At 32.4% G+C, this 21,378-nt stretch overlaps 2 protein-coding genes across 3 annotated transcripts; both read right to left on the minus strand.

The window, feature by feature from the left end:
* Nucleotides 1-1,590: 1,590 nt before the first annotated feature.
* LOC120326767 (uncharacterized) lies at nucleotides 1,591-18,612 on the minus strand. 2 transcript variants are annotated; one of them, XM_039393110.2, is made up of 23 exons: nucleotides 18,370-18,612; nucleotides 17,800-17,993; nucleotides 16,945-17,062; nucleotides 16,269-16,446; nucleotides 15,594-15,743; nucleotides 13,847-14,001; nucleotides 12,749-12,850; nucleotides 11,872-12,029; nucleotides 11,113-11,279; nucleotides 10,459-10,542; nucleotides 9,899-10,097; nucleotides 9,188-9,297; nucleotides 8,751-8,900; nucleotides 8,444-8,575; nucleotides 7,654-7,808; nucleotides 6,790-6,988; nucleotides 5,943-6,112; nucleotides 5,402-5,546; nucleotides 4,974-5,144; nucleotides 4,008-4,133; nucleotides 3,705-3,821; nucleotides 3,057-3,242; nucleotides 1,591-2,557 (listed from the first exon to the last, which is right to left on the minus strand). In XM_039393110.2, the coding sequence occupies exons 1-23, from the start codon at nucleotides 18,492-18,494 to the stop codon at nucleotides 2,372-2,374; spliced, it is 3,477 nt and encodes a 1,158-aa protein (XP_039249044.2). In that variant the 5' UTR covers nucleotides 18,495-18,612; the 3' UTR covers nucleotides 1,591-2,371. The 2 variants fall into 2 exon arrangements, with proteins under 2 accessions (XP_039249044.2, XP_077967536.1); XM_078111410.1 differs by lacking the exon at nucleotides 1,591-2,557 and adding an exon at nucleotides 2,909-2,998.
* Nucleotides 18,547-21,351, minus strand: LOC120326789 (xyloside xylosyltransferase 1-like). The gene has a single exon (XM_039393137.2). The coding sequence runs from the start codon at nucleotides 21,274-21,276 to the stop codon at nucleotides 20,155-20,157; it is 1,122 nt and encodes a 373-aa protein (XP_039249071.2). The 5' UTR covers nucleotides 21,277-21,351; the 3' UTR covers nucleotides 18,547-20,154.
* Nucleotides 21,352-21,378: the final 27 nt, after the last annotated feature.

The raw sequence follows: 21,378 nt of genomic DNA on the forward strand, positions 1-21,378 counted from the left end.
GTAGATTCGATTTTTGGCCCACAATTAGCTAAATGTTGCCACCCCCTGATTTTCACAAACTGGAAAGCTCCGAATACGTGCTCCCCAAAAATTGAATTACCATAAGCTCAATTTCCCCTAACATTAAAAGAAATACCAAACGTGCATTAAAGGGTGCATACCGCACATTTGTGTTTTAGGCCAGTACGGTCTTGTACATGCATCCCGTCTTACATAATAATAATCGTTCATTTATTGTTTTATCACTATTACGAGACGAATAAACATACATACATAGCATAGAAGTCATATTGGGAGTGTCAAAATAGGGCTGACAAAATGCGGTCGTTGAGTGTCATATTGGGGGTGACCAAATAGGGTCGTCGAGTCAAGTTAGGGTGTCAGATTAAGGGTGGCGAAATGCGGTCGGTGGTGTTGTCAGATTAGGGGTGACGGAATACGGTCGAGGCGTGCCAGAATGTAGATGGCAAAATATGACTGAGCGTGTCAAATTACCGTAAATCTGGCAGTAGGGTGCCGGTACGCAATCAGTGACAGCGAGCTGGATGAAATCAAGGATCACTAAAATTTGAAAATGAAATTCGGCGAGTATTTATATGTTTATTGTATGTTTAATGTAACATATTTTAAAGTAGATGCTTTCGAGAATCGCTTCTTGGAAAAGTTAATCTATATATATGTTTTTTTATTTTTTGTCATCATATCGTAATGCTGGCTTTATTAAAAGTTTTCGAGAAATCGCCCATCCAAAACTTTAATTTTTCGACATTTCCAAAAGTACCCACGAAGGGACGTTAAATGTTTCTTTTCCTATTTTGTACTCTCCGATACTTATTTTAAATGTATTATACGTCCAATAGCGCTATTTTGAAAAGTAAAAAAATAATTGTTAAATTATTTAGCAAATTTAGTTGAACTACAAAACCACTTTTAACTATGATACATATATACTTTTCATAAAATTACCTATGCTTTATACTAATTATATACGCTATGTTTGTTATTATATATGTCCAGTTCAAAACGTGCTGCTACTATTCTGACATGCTGTAATCAAATATTTAAGGTTTCCTCGCAGCGACCGTATTTCGTCACCCCTAACCTGACACCACGCAACGGCCGTATTTCGTCACCTCCAATCTGACATGCACCGACCGCATTTCGCCACCCCTAACTAGACTCGACGACCCTATTTCGTCACACAACGACCGCATTTCGTCACCCCTATACGTGCTTTAAATGTATTAGACGTCCAATATCGCTGTTTAAAAAATAGATAAGATAATTGTGGTAAATTAAGTTTAAATAAATACAAAACCACGTTTGACTATGATACTATATATTTTTCATGAAATTACCGGAATATACGCTATGTTTGGTATTATATATGTCCAGTTCAAAACGTGCTGCTACTATTCTGACATGCGGAAATCGAATCTTCGGTTTCTTCGCAGCGACCGTATTTTTTCGTAGTCATATTGTACTGACATGAACGACTTATTGGCCGCATTATGCACGGAACTTATTTACTCTATTCTTTGTGATAACAATCTCTTGTTTGTTCTGCTAAATGAAAATGAATAAGAAGTATTCATGAAAAACTGCTTTATTGATAAAATAGGAATAGCTACTCAAGTAAAACTGGAACATAAAAATACTGGTAAAATAAAGAATATCAGCTTAATAGTCAGCTAAATAAAAACAACTAAATGTTGAGCATTGAAAGAACATTTTTGACTTGGATTTAAGTAAATATTTGGCATGAGTAAGAAACTGATAATTTGTCGACGATAATAGACACAACTTTAACATTAATTGTTCTCGATAGAATGATATTTGTAACCATTTCGGTTCTTTTGGTAATAAAATTTCTGGTAGAATTTGGAAATTCTTTTAACAGTAGACAACCCAATACACAGTGGTATGTAGTAGAAAAAAATGTTAATTTGATCATATAGCACTTAAGTTTCACATAATGAGAAAGCAGCAATTAGCACTCTCATTGGTTTTCAACCATTTGATATCCAAAGCTCAAAACTAACAATAATGCTCATACACTGCTCAATAAAAAGAGCAGCCTCAAAAATAGCTAGCAAAAAGTAGATAATTTCATACAAACATACATGATACAGGCACTCACTCGAAACATTTCATTGATCACATAGAAATAGAAAAATATAGGCATTTTACTGATTTTAAGATTTAAAAACAATTCACTAACTGATCATTCGGTAATGTTGTTCATTGTTAAGTGGGTAAAAAAATGTTGAATTAATTCACGATTTAAAAAATGGAAATAATATGAATAGAAAGTGCATTTTACTTTGATCCCTGATACGCTCGAAGAAAATATGTCTACAAATGCTCCTTGTCATACAGCTTCTGGACATATTTTATGTAACAAAGATGTGAGAGCAACGTTTTTTTCATTTTCGACAATTACTTTACGTTCTGATGATTTATATCTTTCTTCTGTCAACTGTAATGCACGCATCAATTCTGCATTTTCACAATACAAGTCTTTAACGAGTGACTCACTTCTGGCAAGTTTTGAATACTGTAGTGAAGAATGTAATTATGAATTTATCTTTATTTCCAAATAAGTGTTCTAGGAAATTAATGATCCATAATTGTGGGAAATCATATGAATTTTTATGTAAACGAAATTGAGCCCCCAATGTGCACCATTTCCCCTTTTGTCAATTGGGTTTTACGAAGTGGGTGAGAATGAATTAAAATTAATAAAGAAAAATGTAACATCTAGAGCTCGACATTTATTCATAGTGCTCAGGATTACAAACATATTTATAATTGTACGCTCACTGACTACCCTGAGTAGAACCGTTCAATCTGTCAAGGGGTTGACATTTAAGAGAAGATTGCGAATTCGCTTTCATTGGTTTCATTGAAAAAAATTAACTTATTATTTCATCCAATGCATGAACTTATTATAAGTGTAGTTTGCCATAATACGAATGCATTTGGTTGGCTTCCCTTTCTTTTGAATATATATGAAATCTTATCCTATCCTTCATGCTATTAACATTATAACTCACCATTTCTTTAGTTTTATTCATTTGTTGTATAAGTTGGTGTCGAGCATGTTCAAACCTAGTTTGCGGATCTTCTTTCGATAACAATTTTGGTGAATCATCCAAAGATTGAAATTTCTTTAATTTTTCTTGTAATTGAGAACAAATTTCTTCTCGCTCAGATAGCTGATCTCTCAATTGAGACATTTTCTAATTCATAAATAATTGTATATGTTAATTCGATAATTACAAAAAAACAGTGATGGAAATTCAGACACTGGATCCAGCTCTAACTCAAATCAAATTTTCGATATCAAATATGTTGGCATATGCAGGTCTTCTTTAAGACTGTCAAGAAGCTGAATCAACCTAATTTTTCTGAGTTTCTGTAGTAAATTTTGAGTTATAGCCATAGAAAATTCCAACTTAGGGGAGTCAAAAAGACAAATCCAGCCCTAACTCCAATGAAAACACCCCAAACTTAGATTATGCAGCCCTTGTCTTCAAAATGAAAAGCCATATACATATTTTAATTTTGCTTTGTCTGGTAATAACCATCAATGCTGTTAGAACACAAATAAGGCGATTTCTACAACTGAATTTCCCTTCACATTTTTCTTATTTTTGTTGCCTCAACAACAATATGCAGATTGAAATCTTGTTTGAATTTACCTTTTCATTTTCTTCTGATTTAATTTCTGCTTCACTTTTCCCCAACTCAATATTTTTAGAAAACAGTCTTGCATTTTGCAACTGCATTGACGACTTTTCATTTTCCAGTTCCATAATCTAAACAAAAACATTATGATTAATAAGAGATATAAATCCTATATCAGACATATGCACCTCACAACTGACAGCCAGTTTTTTTTTAGTAATGGCATGATGCTAGGGTGAGAACACAAAACTGGAGTCTTTCCTAATACTGGTACATTCATTTACTGTACCTAAAAATGTGATGGAATGCATACATACCTTGCCCGCATATTGTTGTTTTTCTTTTACAACTTGACCAATCTCAGCATTTTTAGCATCATATTGTGTTTTAACTTGCAGAAGTTCTTGTGACACCTCATGGTGTTTCAATCTAAGCTCCGAGATCTAGCAAATGTAGAAACATAATGTTATTGCAATTTATATTACATAAGAATAGTTATATATGAGCGAAATGTTATACTACTTAATATTTTGATGCACAATAATTTGTAGTCAATAACATAAAAGTGGAATATGCCAATAAAAACTAATCAAGTCGGGATTCCGAAAGAAACTGGTTCATGGTCGTGCAATAACCGAAACATTAATTCTAAAATACCATAGTGTTGACCAAGTTTAGAAATATGGGACTGTTACTATTACAGATGTATTAAAAAAGTACTGCTGATGAACGTTGGGTGAAATTTATTCTACAGATGACTCTGTCCTGCAAAAATAAAAGAAGGGTACCCAGTTTATAGTTTTTACCCAACTTATAGCTTTGAAACTCAGACCAAAAGATGGCCCATGGTCCAGAATGACAAAAAATCTCAAAGAGTCCATTTCTGAAAGATGTGACATGAGATACTTTGGTTTACCAGCATTGATATAAAGTCACACATTGAAACTCGATTTTAAAAGTTGGTGCTCCTGAAGTATATGCACCAAGATGGCGCACAACCTGAACCCTAACCTGGTACACACATCATGTTCAGGTTGTGCACCATATACTTCAGGAGCTCCCTTTTGAATGGCAAGAATCAAATTTAAATTTTTTCACAAAAACTAGAGGAAAGATCAAGTTGATTAAGAGCTCTCAATAGAATGAAGGTTGCATAGTCAAAGTTTTTGTTATCAAAATTTGCTATCCGAATAATTTAGTTGGGAGACAGAGTGAAGATTTTTGCGAATCCAGAAAGTCAGCGTCCATATTATACAAATGGTTTGAGTTTTCTCACTCATTACCTGTGATTGTAATATTTCATTTAGCCTATCTTTCTCTTCAAGAACATGTTCAAGTTGAGAAGTTTTTGATGAGGTTTCTTTTTCGAATTTTAGATTCGTATTTTCCTTCTCTATATCTCTTTTTTCTTCTATGGAATGCCGTAACTGCTCTTCAAGATCAATTTTTGCCTCCTGAACAAAAAATAGTCAATTCGTCAATTTAATGAATCATTGAAATATTGAACATGATGACTTATCCAGTTAAGCAACATAATCATGATAGGAAATATGTGCCACAAAAAGTAAAAAAAAGTATTTTTAAAATTAATAATATGAAATATTGACTATAATTAATTTTGAATCCATTAAAATATTTGATTTGTTTCGTGTATCGTCTGTTCACACTATAAAAACATTTTGCTTATAATACAAATTAAAAAACTAGGTACTCGTAGATTTTTAATTATTTCTTCCAAATGATTAATCTGTGATTCACGTTCCCCTCTCTCTTCCTCTTCCAACAGACGTTTTTTCTTTTCAGCTGCTTTTTTATGTTCATCTGCTAATTTCTTTTTTAGGGCTGCACTCTCTTCTCTAAAAATAAATGCAAATTCCGTGATTCTCATGTAAATTCAATATTCAATAACTTTCATTGTCCTGTAATGTTCTGTCTGCCATGTAGCAACAAATAACTCCAATTCATGGCTTATCATTTTGAAAAGTTCAAAAATTAGGTATAAAATAAGAAAATATTTGAAATTTAATTTTCCAATTCATGGCTATTAAATTGAAAAGTTGAAAAATTAGAAATAAATTGAAAAATATTCATCATCACAACTATATCCGGCATTTATTTTTGTGTATATTCTTATGGCAATTACCTAATTTTTCCATTCTTTTCACATTTTCAATTTTAAGTTAAACATTACATATATTGCATACAACAAAAATAAGTTGAAAGTTGAACTGGACATCCAGTTTTCCACTTACGCAAGAGCTTTCCTTAATTCACATTTTTCTAATTCAACTAGCGTTCGTAATTCGTCTGCTTCAGCATCAAATGCTTCTTTCAGGTTATTAATTCGTTCTTGCATTAGTTTTCTTTCATCGGCGACATTTTCGTGCATACGATCTAGTTCATTACACAGTGATGATCGTTCCTATTATAACAAGAAAATGGTCGGAATTAAAAAATAAGCCTGAAAATTGCTGAAATTCAAGGTAATTGAGACTCATGATAATCCATATACTTTACTCAGTCAAATTGATAATTCCAGAGGGTTAAGATATCTATTGCACAATTCCCAATTTTCGTTTTTGCAATTTCTAATGCCTGCTGAGTGTCATTTTTATATAATTCTATGTTGAGTTCTCCCATAGGATAGGATTTTCATATCTATCTCGTGGAGAGGGAAGGCGATATGATGACTTATTCATATGGCCAAGCAATTACCAGTTCATCTTCGATATGGGAATAGTTAATCAGTAATTCATTTCAGACACACGAGCATGATGGCGGTCACTTGAACCACCTTGATGGCGAGATGCCCGGCAATCCTCCCAAACATAATTCGCACCTACAAACCCCTGCATGGGAATCAGAGGTGCAATGGCAAGCGTGTTCCTAGGGCTTAGCATGATGTGCCAACCGCTGAGACCAAATACAATTTTGCTTTCAAAATATGCTCTGGCACAATAAAGATTAAAATAATTGATCGATTATGTTGTATTTCGTCATGCATTAAGAAGACAATCGATGACCTACTGAAGGCTTATATAAAACTTAATTTTTGTGGAATGAGCATATATTTTGTTTAATGTATGTAAAAATACATACCTGTTTCTGTTTATCAGCAATCATATCTTCAATTTTTGTTTGCATTTCTGTTTTTATCATTTCTACAGCCATATCATGATTAGTCTGCATAGTTTGTTTGTCTTTTTCTAATTTTTCATTTTCTTCTGCAAGTTTATTCAGCCGAGATTTTAATTGCTTAATTTCTTCTTTTTCATCAGAATTATTCCTTTTTGCATTACTGTATTTAAGGAATCAAATGAATGGTTAAAAACTATAGTGACAAATTGGAAACTATAGGAATTAACGTTTTGGTTTTTCTTGCCATGTCCTATCTGAGAAGTAACTTGGCAATAGGATGTAGTCACGATGATTACGTCATCTTATTATTCCCCTTTTCTCCCCAGAATACATATGAAAATATCTGTCCAGATGTGAATAATCCCAATTTGCAAGTAATATATAAATTTTGTATAAAACATTATACATATTCTGCCTAGGAATATATATTGTTTATTATTAAGATAATTATTGTTATCAAATAAACCCTTGGCAATCCAGTGGTTGACTCAAAAACGCCAATTCCACCAGTGTTATTTTATGAAGTTTTCAGTATTATCTGTCCTTTTAGTAATCAATTAAGAGTTTACTGCTATGCGAGTGTGTTTCATGTCTGAATGAAAGTGTGTGTCCTTGCATTCCCCATCCAATTGCTCATACCAATATTTAGTATTTGGTCCGAAAAGAGGTATTAGACATGCAATATTCTGGCATTTGCCACTTGAAAGAAACTTGAATTATGATTCGAGAGGTGGGTTTATTTACTGTAGTAATCAAAATCCCATTGTTAAGAATAACTTGACAATTTTCCCTTACACTAGTTCCCCGAGTTGAAATGGCAGTTACCTTTCTAAAGATTTAACAGCTTCTGAGTGAGCTTGCATTGAAGATTTATGTTGATTTCTTTCATTTTTTAACTGCTGTGAAGTCATTTCATGAGCTTCAATTTCTTTTTCCAATTGTTGTTGAAGATCTGATACTTCATCTTGTAGTTCATGGGTCTAGAATATACGTTTCAGTGTTTAAATTCAAACTCAGGTATTAAAACTAAGTAACCAGCCAACTAGTAAAAACTAGTAGTAGTAACTAGTAAAAATCAAGATTGACAGTTTACACACCATACAAAGTGTCAATAACAAGCTTGCCAACGGCCTGCTGATTACCCTGTGTAGATTTGCAGGTAAATTTTGTGTGTGGTGACTTTGCTTGAGAGGATCACTGTACTGTCATACCCAAAGAGTGATACATGCAAGCATTGGTTGTTAACGACCTTTCACTATCAAATCCAAGCATTTCAGACATTTAGCTCGATATCTATTACCATACACAGCCTGGCATAGTTATCAGTAATCAGTAGTTTATTTTATCACCATATCGAAAATACACTTTTTACATACGAGATCAGGAAAAAAGATGAAAAGTTGCATTCCGCGGTGAAATACTAACAGAAGGAAGTGTGGATTGCGAAACGATTAACCCAGCATAACATCTTTCTTCTTCATAGATAAATTCGAATATTCCTATTTCATTTGATATCCAATTCAAATATAAACTATATTCAGGAGAATATAACAAACCTTCCTATATGTATAATCAAATGTGATTTAAATGCTAACAAATACAGTAGGTGACTCACAAATTCTTCATGATTTTTTTGAATTTCCATTTTATCGTTTTCAAATTCTCTGCATAAATCGGTGATAGATTGAGCTGATTTTAATGCTTCATCTTCCAATGATTTTTGTAATTCTGTTATCTTCTTCTCTAACTGTAAGAATATGCCCAACATAATAATATGCTCAAATAGAAAGATTGTCACATACTCGTATGAAACAAATACATTACATAAGCCTGGGTAAGATGAAGGTCATTTTGTGACTTCATAATAGTTCAGCATTTTACGTTATTAAAATTTCCTGATAATTTATTTAATTTTCACTAACGTCTTCTTTCTGTTTTCTTCCATCTGCCAAAGCTTGATTTATAGCTGTGTTCTTCTCAGATTTAGTCATTACTTCAAAAGAAGTTAATTTCTTTTTTTCTTCTTCTAATTTATTCCTGTATTCGGATTCAAGTTGACTTTGAAGATGACTCTATTTAGTATAAAAATAAAGAGAGTAGAATTAGAAATAAATAGGGTAGGCAATGGCGCATCGAAAAGATTCCTGTTCTACCAAGGAATATCAGTTCCTTACATATTGCTAGGTAACAGTGGATGTTTGTAAAGGGTCTTGTTCCGAGTTAAAAGCACGAATAAGCATCTTATGAAATTAAAAGTAACACAAATTATGTTGGAAAAAAAATCTCACATCCAATCAGCTCAAAGGGAAAAAAATGAACTATAAGAATTAATATCGGTAAAACAAAACAATAATCCCACCTTTTCTTCAGTGAATCTAGTTGTGAGTATTGTACGTTCTTCCTCAAGTTTTTGAATTGTTTTTTCCATATCAGATATTTTGTTGCATAGTTCTAATCTCATTTCTTCACCTGTATCAATATGAATGAGTTTTTTTTATTGTACTCATCAATATAACAGAACATCCAAATATTAATCCTTGAACAGTGGTGTTCTGTGAAGGACCTTCCGGTGTTACGCGTAAAATTGTTGTTTTCCTTCTTCCTGATTGCCATATTTTATGATATAAAATAAGACAAATTAAAAGTCAAAGATCACGCATTTGGTTTTAAGTCGATTTCCGTGGTTGCGTGATAATGGAAATAAACTGTGTGAATATCCTCAAGTTTTTATGATACCATAACAGAAATTTAATTTAGCATTTCCAGTAGTAGTAGGAAGTTTACCAACAATATCACAACAAGGAAAAAACGTTATGTCAATTACTTTTGTTATGGTGGATAGATTTTTAAACAGACAACTAAAAAGGATTATTTGGTGTTTTGCTAAATTTGGTGATATCAAAAGTGTTCCGCGATTTAAAAAAGGTTGAAAATCACCGATTTGAGATACTTATGTGTATGATTTGATATAAATTTATATCCAATGACACAAAAAATTCTGTAAAATCAATTTATTTTATTCACATAATTCAACAATAACCTGCGATCTTATACAATAATAAAGTCATACCATCTACATCACTCTCGTCTGTCCCATCCATTCCAGGTTTTTCAATATAATCTATTGATCCTCGTCTTCTTGCGCGTTTCCTTGAACTCGATTTTTCATTGTCATTTTCATCCTGAGGTTTCTTTCTCATGTATTGTAAGAACTCCATTCGACTTTTTTCCAATTCAGCAACGAGCTCATCATTTCTATCTGACAATGACTAAAATGAAACAATATTTGAAATTTTTTTCCAAGAGTTTAAACATTGGAAACTACTTTTTACCCTAGAAACTTGGATTCATTAGTTTATTACAACAGTACACATAGCAAGACTAACTATTTATCGTTCCTCTATTTTTACGCTGGAAGATCGGGCAAGGGTGATGTAGCAAGAATTAAGAAGGATTTTTTATGTGACTTAAGAGCATTGCTAAACAATTAATGCAAGGAACGGGGGAGCGGATGAAATAAAGATATTACTTGTGAGCACAATACACCAAAAGAGACTATTGAGCAGAGTTGCAATTGCACATAGATAATGCATCAAGACAATCACCATAAATGTGTAGAAAAACACTGACCCTGCATTGTGCTTCATAATCTTTAATGATAAGTGCAAATTTTTCTTCCTGAGATGAATTGAATGAGTCATGTGAAGAAGACGCCTGTGAAGAACATTGAAAAAAATAATATATACATTCATTAATTCAGTGTGCTTTTAAGTACCGGTATATATATTTATATAAGAAGTGGAGGTAGCTGGAAAGAGTACTTGGTCTAGCATTTTTATAGGGAGAAGAGTATAAAAAACCCAAAATGAGTCGTCTTCTATATCATCATCAATATATATATTGAACAAATGTCGAAAATTCTATGGATCCAACAACCCCACAAAATTCATAAGTCAAAAATGAAGAAAAACTATCATTCTTATTTGTAAACAGAAACTGAAAATGTTGTAAAATAACTGACCTATGCATACCCACAAACCACAACAAAAAAAAAGAGCAAAATTCAAATAGATGAGATATGGAATACAAAGTCGCGACTTATTCCATCTATAAGTACTGAGAATTCAAAATCGAAAAGTTCATTAGTTCATAGAACAACAATAACAACAAGAATTTAGAAAAACCATCCATAGGTATCCTTCACGCCCATAAGAAATAAAAATAAATGAGCCAGGAGCCAGTGTTATCTTTTAATAAATTAAGAACAAAAAGAATCATGTAAACCTTTTCTTTAATCAAATTCTCTAAATCTCTTTGTAATCTTGCTGAATTGCTTTCAGACATTTGTAATTTTTTAACAAGATCTTTTGATTCTTGTTCCAATGCATCGTTGTCCATCTGCAATGCATCTATCGTACTACGCAGACTTCCTTCTCTAATCATAAGTCGATCTAGAAATTATATGCAAATGAAGGTAAATATGGACTAAACAATTTTGAGAAGATCATTTAAATTTTGCTTGATTTTTGTGATAATCTAAGTAAAATACCATGATTTAATAACCTTCGTAAAAATATTATCATATATTATGACGACTTAAAAATAATAGAACATTAGAAATCTTATAACTCAATCTAGTTCATTGTGGTGTCTGCTGGTACAACAGCGATTCTCAAACTGTGTTTCGCGAGCTTCTTCGGAGTGTTCCGCGGGACGGGGATCGAAATTGCAACTAAATTTGTCGCCCTAGCGATCTCGGCTGTACTTTGTCACATCTGAGTCATGAATTTGTCTCCCAACTGGCGACAAACAGGCGGACAAACGTTGCTATTTAAACAGGCAGACTGTCCTCGCGCCAGTCTGGAAATCTTGGAGAGGTGAGATAAAAAGCGCAGGGGGTCCGGGGCAAAAAACGTTTGAGAAACGCTGATATACAACAACTGATTGTAGAATACCCTAATCAAAGAATCCCTATTCAACAGTATGGTGGCCATGACTCAGATGCTCCTATGGGCCATCAAGTTTACAAAGCGTCAAGCCTACCTATTTCCTGTTGTAATGCATCTCTTTCCAACATTGCATCAGTTTGAAACAATTCTCGGTCGTTATCAAATGTTCTTTGTGCTTGACGTAACTTTCTGCTCCACTGTTGTTCAAGATTATGAAGTAATTTTTCTCGATTCTTATCCACATGCAAATATCTATATATTAAAATTTGAAAGTATAAAACATACCTTAGATTTTAGGATATGGGTAAACACTAAAGAATAAACAAGTTAGGAAAACAGAACTGTTTGTTATAAGACGTAAGATACTGTTTCAAGTTTAAAATGACTTTATATAAATATCTTCGTAATTCGTATATTAAGATTCTAATCCTAATTTACCTAAATCTCAAATTTTCTGTTTTGTTGAATAATACAACAGAGCCTGATTATAGCCAAATTTAATCCAAGTCCTTCTGGGTATTTTTACGGTTTTATTAATCATGGAAACATAAATAATTTACTAAGTAAAAAATCAATAACTATCATAGATTAAAGTAAAAAGTGAAGATTTTAGAACTTTCAAAGTTCATCTTTACATCTTATCACCATACATCATGATGAAAGAATCAAGGTATAAGTCTTTAAAAACACTGATATCTCGCTCATCCAACTTTCATATTAGTATACTGCTTATCATTACATCTTCGATATGTTCTGTTGTTCTTAGAACTATTAGTACAAACCTTACTGCACATTTATGAAAACGGCGATACTAACTGTATTTTCAAAAACTCAATTAGCTCACATAAAAAAATCTACTCTTGATATACATTGAGTTGTCTGAAGTTGAATAAAAAAATTCCGATTTTATCCTTCCTTAATTTATGAATAAACTATGAATGCAACAGTAGTGAAGAATTCTCAACTCATACCTGTCATCCACTTCGTCGATCAGTTTGGAATTTCTAATTTCAGATTTCTCTAAATCGTCTTTCATTTTTCCGAGCAGTACTTGATGCTGCTCAATCTGTCCACTGTAAAAAGTGAGAGAAAGAAAAGAAAAGTGAGAGAAAGGTGAAAGTGTTATTCCCACTCTTACAAATAGAAAACAGTTACGAGATAATAAAAGATCTGGAAATAATACACTCATTGTACTGTCATTCAAGACGAATGCTCTTAATAATAATCACAGCCTGAATTTTAGGTAAAGCATCTGAAAGTTAAGCATATCTTAAAGAATATCCGAAAAAAAACACAGAAGAATATCCCTAAAAATGACACGTACTCGCGAATACACAGAAAAGGACGAGTGCAGTTAGATTGTTCCTACTAATATATAGAAATCAATATTTAAATCATTAAGAGCACTTGTAAAGTCGCTACTTCACAATAAAATCAAAAGAGAAAATAGAGAATAGAGAGCAGAGTGAGAGAATAGTTGAGTACAATAAAGAGTGATACAAATTTTTTTTATGTTCAATGGTTATTATTCATTATAATATGTATTGGTATGTTGCCGGAAGGTTTCTTGGCACAAAAAGAATGTTCACATTTAAAACTGTAGTACACAAGAATATATCTTTATTATTGTTTATGTTCTAAGCACATTATACTCCTACTGAAATTAATAATATTATATCTACATAAAGCAATGTAGACAATTTTTAAACAAATTAAACTGAAATTCAAAAGCATTAATGCTTTTATTGAACAGTACATGACTACATTTACATTTTTCGAAAAAGGGGCATTTAATAAACAAAAATGTGGTAAATATGAGGAATTGTTCCAACATACCAATCAAAACTTTCAATTCCCCTAAAACAAACTTAAAGCAGATTGTTTAAGTGTATTTTGGATACCGGTAATTGTCAATTGCAGAAGAAGAATAGCAACAAAGTAATTTTAACCCAAATATGACATAAAATACAAAAAAGTGTCATTCAAAATAGAAGGAGATATAGGCTAAGTAATGAAAAAAATCTTACGAAATCATTGAGACTACTTCAACTTCAACTAATGAAACTCACTTGAGATATGCTAACTGACATTTATACGTTGCAAGAACAGCTTGAGTCACAGAATCAACTGTAGACAGGCGTAGTGATGCTGCTTCATTCTCCAACGTAGATGTTAGATCTATCGCATTTACTTGCTTGTCACTATCAATGCTGACATCTAAAAGCTGAACGAAATAAACGAAATGACAAGAATTCAAGACAGAAAAAAAAATTCACTACCGCTGGCCCAACTGTAATATGTTTCACTTCCAGAATTACAAAATTCAATCTACTAGTATGAAATATAAGAGATCTCTTTCTACTACATCTTAAACACATTGAAATAATAGCAGTTCATCATTTTATAGAATGCCAACTACTTAGGAATCTACTTCTAGCAATATAAATAACATAGAAGAATTATTTATTTACATAAAATCAATAATGCAGAGGAGGAAAGAGATAGGTTAGTTGCAAGAAAAAAATGAAATGATTCAAAGGATCAAAAAGAAAGTTGAAAGGTGTGAAATAGTTTGACAAAACAGTTATGACACACAGTAGCGCTACTGACAATTTTTGAGACTTTCTTTATAAATTTTCAACTTACTCTTACTGAGAACTCTAGGTTTTGCGCATATTTTAGCTTGCCTTGACCAAACTAAGGCTCGGCGGTTAGGCGCATCAGGCTAAGCGTTAGGAATATGCTAGCCAGCTAAGCGTTAGGAATATGCTAGCCAGCTAAGCGTTAGGAATATGCTAGCCAGCGCACCTCTGATTACCCTGCATGAATTCACAAGTTCGAATCCTGTTAGGGATAACTATGTGTGGAAGGACTGGTTATTAGGGCTTCATGCATCTGCATCAGTCCATGCATCTGTCTGGCTAACTGACATTGACTGATAACCAGACGAGAGACTGTGTACGCCATATGATCACTGGTATGCCATAATTATGCTTGAGCTGTCTTATCACTTTATCAGCTTTCCGCTCCTTGGGATAAATAGGTAAATCCTATCCTAACCAGATTTAGAAATAAATACAGACATTTTGTAAACAGTTAGGATTTACAATGAATGTGGTTCCTTGTCCAGGTCAGATGTGGGAATAGTTAACCAGTTTGTTATTCCAGATGCATGGCAGAATGGATTTGAATGATGAAGTAAGCCATTGCTGAGAAGCTGTAACATAACCCAATGCAACAGAAAAAAGTTTGGCAATCCTCTGCTATATAATTATCCGCCACATATATTAAATCAGTGAAGACACCCAGGAAAATCAGCAGTACAGTGAGGGTGAGCATTAAAACGAAAAATTTCAATATATCCAATCATATAATATTGAAATCCGAATGGAATTATCAAATGTATCTTTCTTTAAAATTATAAATAATGATCTTAAGATCATTACTATATGAAACCATCTACTACATTATACCTTTCCATGTATTGATTAATTCTCACTAAATGAAATATGTTAAATACTATTAGCAAGATTAATTTAATAAAATAAAAAACTTTTATATCCATCAAATACAAATTACATGACAAATATAAATAACAACAGATCAGAAATGCAAGAGAATAACTCACATTAATTTTCGATAATTATTGAAATTATATTAAGTAAAATAAGAATTTATTGAATGTAAAACACATTTCATAACAAAGTTTGAAAAGTAATTTACTTGAACATCACTTTGTTAGAACCATCTCATGAAAATTGTAACACTGAAGTAGTGTAAAGTATACTGTACTATACATTTGAAAACAAAACATACTTGCAGAACATGTTGTGGGTTCGCTACTCCTTCTCTTTTCCACATTTCTTGAAGATCAGCAAAGTCTATGAGTCCGATGTCGTTTTTATCAAGTTCAGTGAATAAATGTTGAGTTTGGAGAAGAATCGATGATGTTGATGAAATATTGAGCTAATATGGATAACAAAAATTCAGTCGAAGTTGAATCGAAGTTTGATGGTGTAATATTGTATAAATAAGCATCAAAATTAAAATACAATTAAGCAAAACGTATAAAGTATTAATAAAACATGCACAACCATCAAGACAATGAATAGAAAATAAACAACTATATATAGAATATGGATATATATTCTTTTTTACCTACAAGTAAAATAATGAGTAAAAAATGAATAAATTTGAAAAATAAAAACACAGTAATTATAAGTTGTAGTCATTAGATAGAAAAAGAATAAACGGGGTGAGAAGAACACTTAAATATTTACATTACTTTCACAACTAAATGCCAAAATTATTTTGCTTAGAAATTTCAGAAATGTGGAATGTGTCTTCAACATAAACCAACATACATTTCAAACGAAAATGCAAAAACATTACATGTTCATGACTTCTGTATAAGAATTCCAAGTACCGGTATGAGGTTTATTGTTGATAATTTGACAAAGCCCTTTTCAAGTCGAATTATCATTAGTATACCTGACTATCATTAAGCACAGTGGAAGTTGATTTCGGCCTGAGTCTATCCAGAGCTGGATTGCGCAATTGCCCACTAGCTTCAAAATAAATTTTATCACCATCCCCCCTCTCAGGTAATTCATAGAATTCACTGTCGAATACATCTTCTGAATCACTGGCAACCTCGTCTTGTGTTGTCCTGGAAAATCCAAATGGAGAAATCAGAATTACATAAATATCTATTATATTCAAAATAGCCATGTTGGATTGGATAATTTTAGTATTCATAGAAACATAAAAATCAAACTATATCAGGCGCCTTTACATTGATACCATGACATTTTAGATTGTACTTTGAATTTTTTGAAAATTATTTTGCAAGACTTGAGAATAATTTGGATTTCACAGCAATAAAAAATATTAAACATACCACTCTCTTTTATATACAGCATATTTAAACACCATTCCCCCTTAACATAGCTCTGCACAAGCAGCCACTGCTAGTAAGTGGCTTCTATAATTTAGAGGGAATGGAATCCTTTCGGTTACACATTGCTTGCCCAATTTATTACACCCTGAGTGAGGTGGTGGTCATGGACAATTTGATCACAAATCCAGATTCGTATTCACCCATTCAGAATGACCCTTTTTATGAACCTTACAAACAAAGAAACAACTTCCATGAATCAGTACTGACCCTATATCAGGTTTGTGAATGATTTCGTTGTCATCTATGTCAAAATTAGGAATATCAGGTTGTGATCTTCTACCATATGATCGGCCTCCACGAACAAGTCGAGGCTCTACTTTCGATTCTAAAACATTTAGAATAATAAAAATATACACAAGAAGCAATGGAGGCTAAATATTAGAATACAATTAAGAGAAAACAAATACATTTGTAAAAACAAATTGACAAATAGCAAATTAGCTAAGAGTACCTCATGTTGATTTTACGACCAATAAAAAAATAAATAGAACTATAAAGATAATGACATGGCAAACAAATTAAAGGATTGGCCTAATTATTGGCAGTAAAGATACAATTTAAAGTAAAGTGAACTCTCATGGTAGTGAAATACAGCTTTAGAACACAAATTGGGCAACTGCATTTTTGGACACTTGGAACAACTATGCGAGTATTTAAGATGACTAAAGGCCTGGTACAGTCCCAAAAATGTATGCTAATTTAAAATTCTACACAAATTTTTATCTGATCAAAATTTTATCAATAAAAGGTAACAATAAACATTTTTTAATCAAGAAAATTGATAGTTCAAGTTGAAAAAAATTTATATAGAAGAAACTGAAATATCATCATATCCTAAAAATAAGTCAAGCTGATTGAAGAGAAGTAGAAATTTATAAATGTACTGTATTTGAACTTGTATCAATTTCATATTAAGGTCAAATTAAATATACAGATAAAAATTATGAATTTTGAGTTCACTATCTTATACTGTTATTAAAAGAGCATTATACTGAAATCTGTACACTTTAATATTAATGAAATGCCCCAGTGAGTAAATTTACTATCATATTCCCCACTCACCAATCTCACATTCTGGATCGGAGTTTGACGATTGCATATCAGCAGTGACAGATAATACAGCAACAAAACTTTCTTGAAATTTATTAAAATCAACACATTCTTTGTCATCACTTGTATCAAGATCAGACTGACAATCTTCATTTGCAAACGAAAGCTGAAGCAGCAAATCAGATTGGTTTTTCTGGAGTGACAACCTGCATAAAAATAAGTTACAATGTATCGATTTTATATAAGACCTTCTAATTAGTGTCCACCCCCCATCCCCACACAGGAAAAAACACTGAGAAAGAGCTACAGTCCTACATATACACTCAGAAAATAGACTAATAACCGCTCTTTTTATTTCCCCCTAAGTACTTGCAGTTGCACATTGAGGATTTAGAAAATATAAACTAAAAAATACACAAATTGAACATGGATCAGTAGGATGGACATGAATCAGTAGGTCCTGAATATGCTAGTGTAGTAGGTACTTGGGAGAAACCGATGCAATGATAATGGAACATAAATAAATATCTTCAACGTGTGTTGAGAACTTGATTACACAGCCAGTAAATACAAAACTCTCACTTTTCACTCAACGATCTTAGTTCATTCTTGCTCAGTCCACCTTTTCTATCTGGATCCAGTTGATTAAACATGGACCGAAGATGTTCAATATATGTTTCCTCTTCATTATCATCTCCATCCATCATTATTTCAAACAATCTATTTTTTTTATTTATTATATGCAAATAACAAAATATTATATGAAGATGATTAATATATGATATGAGTAAAAACACTTGATAGAAGTAAATGAATATTTGCTACAGATGTATGTTTATGGGAATTCAAAATATATATAAACTTGCCCTTGAAGCAAACTAAGAAGATAATAAAAGATGGCTTAAACAACATGATATATTTATTACGATGTTCAAAAAAATGTGTTATCTCAAAATCAAAGAAATAAAAACCAGTATAAGATTCGACCCTTCGGCAATTAAAATCTTAATATCAATCAGTATCATCAATTTGCTGAATAGAGGATATTTTGTAACTGCAAAGGCATAATGAACTACCTAATCAGACACACACTTCCATGACTTGTGGCAATGTTTTTTTTCTCAATCAGAAAGCATTAGCTTTAATAAAGCATAAGGGAATAACTATTATTCCAGAATAATTGTATAGTCTTGCTGAATAATTTTCAACCAAATAAGTTTGGGTGTAAAATCAGATACCAAAAGCCCATTCCATAAGATTGCTTCTATTACAACTATATCAAATGAAAAAAAAACGAACACGTGACAATAATTCTTTCTATAACGTTTAAAAATGTGCAAGGCAGAATGAAGAAATGAATATGAATGGTCACAGCAAATTCGCAATACTTGACAGAAACTGGTCTCAGTAATAAAGGCAAAAATTGTTGGCACTCGGCAGTTAAAAAAATTTGGCTAATATGACAAAGGAGAATTATCAAAATGATACAAAAGAAGCACATCTTCATTAGAATACAGCGTATTAATTATCGTCATGTCATGAGCATTGTATTGGAGACAACAATATATAAACTACATGCAAGAACAGTCAACCTACGACTGCAGCAACTTGATACAATAAATATTTGATGACCATGCAGCACCAGTTCAAATGAAATATTAATTTCATATGAAATTGAAAACTGAAATGAGATCAGAAAGCGGAAACACACTAAAGTGGAATTGGGACAAACAACAATCATCTTCAGTACTCTGCAAATGTCAGATGCCAAGTGACATGATCATTGCCTTTGCAAAATTTTTTGATGAAACTAGTGAAAACTTTAATGTTATGTGCCCCATCTTTCAATTAGAAAATCCGGAAATGACTAAGCTCTGGCTATACAAAAGTTGCATATTGCATTATTGGCATTGATAGTATTCGTCAATCAGGAATGTATTAAGAATTAGAAATATTTGGAGATTCAGAATAATTTCATGAAATAAAACAGAGGATATATGAACATGCTGTCGAGTGTCGACTATAATTCATGCATGGTTTATGTCACCAACAATACGATTTCGAAAGTTCAAAAAAATTGCAAATGTGAATTGGAAATTGGGATATAGTTGGGACCTATTTACATATTGATATGACAATGTGCATGCAGTTACGGTATGCAGGTTTCGTAAAAAAATTACAAAACATAGCCTTGCGATCTCAGATGTCAGCTAATACTGCTTGGTGAAAGACTTGAAGCAATTATATCAGGAAGACTGTTTCAAAAAAGTTTCATAACTTGAAAATAGCTACTGACAGTGAGTATTAAACAGATGGAATACAGACAGTCATAAGATAATACAAGCATATAGTTACAGCTTTTATGCCTCATTCAGGGAATGGCGTGTCACAATTTGCATGCCATATTTTCACATCACCATCACACATAAAATAACGATCAAATATGTCCTGATAACCATGTGTTTTCCACCACTGGCATAGCTGCCGGTTCCAAGTACAATCAAGAATATGAAACAGTTCTGGATGCTCAATATTCATCAAAGTGAAGAAATCCTGATCGCCAAGATGTCCCTTGAAATAATATTTTTTGACCAATTTCTCCACTTTGCTGTTGTCTAAGAATTCATTGTAAAATCTGGAATCACGAATCAAATCTAAATTCAGTAGAATTACACCAGAGTTAAAACCTGTGATGCCATCTGGTGGAGGGTTTCCAACCTTCGTTCCAGGATTTTCTTTACGATATTTCCAGAAAGTGTGTCGGTATACAGGTTGATTTTCACGAGCAAGACCAAAAAGATTTCCATGCCTGAAATAATCAAATTCATTCCAAAGATCACGGATATTTGCATTTATTTTGAGGTCCAAATCAAGTTGAACAATTCTGTGTATATTTGTTGGCAGAATCCTATGCATTGCTATAGACAGGAAGAAAATTGCATCCTTGAAATAATTGTGATTACCAAAGTGTTCCTGCATGTTTTTTACAATGGGATAAATTTGTTTTGCAAAATTATCGACACTATGGAAATGTGCTTCCAAATGAACATCAGGATGATCGGAATGGGTGAACACTGTTTCCTTTGCAATGTCCTTGCTTTTATCGTCACATACAAAATGCAAATGTAAAATTTGTTCCGCATCAAATTTGGCATGTTCAAAGAGTGATTCTAGCATGTTTTTCAACTTCTTTTCCAAAACAGGACGCTGATCCACATTCGTGAACATCATTAGAATATGAAAATCATTATTAAATTCTTCATTATGCTTCGCAGCTTGATCAAGAGGTACATTGTCTGCTCTTTTCTCTTTTTCATGAACTACTGCTTTGAATGATTTTGTTTCAGAGAATACACTTTCTGATGATCCGGCAAAACTATAAAACAAAACCACCGAGGACAACAGCAGTAATAATAATAGCAGCTGAAGTAATTTATTCTCTAATAACGCAGACATCATCTTTTCTTCACGCAGAGAACGAGATACCATTTTTACTATGGCAGACAAAACTGTTTTCAGAACTAAATTCTAATAAAACACAGAAACACAAAAAGGTTTTAAATTCAGAAATTAAAAACTGAGAATTTTATA

The sequence above is a fragment of the Styela clava genome, chromosome 4 (assembly GCF_964204865.1).
Source record: "Styela clava chromosome 4, kaStyClav1.hap1.2, whole genome shotgun sequence".
NCBI classification, from domain to species: domain Eukaryota; kingdom Metazoa; phylum Chordata; class Ascidiacea; order Stolidobranchia; family Styelidae; genus Styela; species Styela clava.

Bases quoted from the DNA above. Each gene is read 5' to 3' on its own strand.
- LOC120326767 (XM_039393110.2), bottom strand. From the start codon at position 18,494: ATGATGGATGGAGATGATAATGAAGAGGAAACATATATTGAACATCTT. The intron at 10,098-10,458 runs GTCAGTGTTTTT...GTTTCATTTTAG, and splicing joins ATTATGAAGCACAATGCAGG to TCATTGTCAGATAGAAATGA. The intron at 8,576-8,750 runs GTTAGTGAAAAT...ATATTCTTACAG, and splicing joins GAAGAAAACAGAAAGAAGAC to TTAGAGAAGAAGATAACAGA.
- LOC120326789 (XM_039393137.2), bottom strand. From the start codon at position 21,276: ATGGTATCTCGTTCTCTGCGTGAAGAAAAGATGATGTCTGCGTTATTA.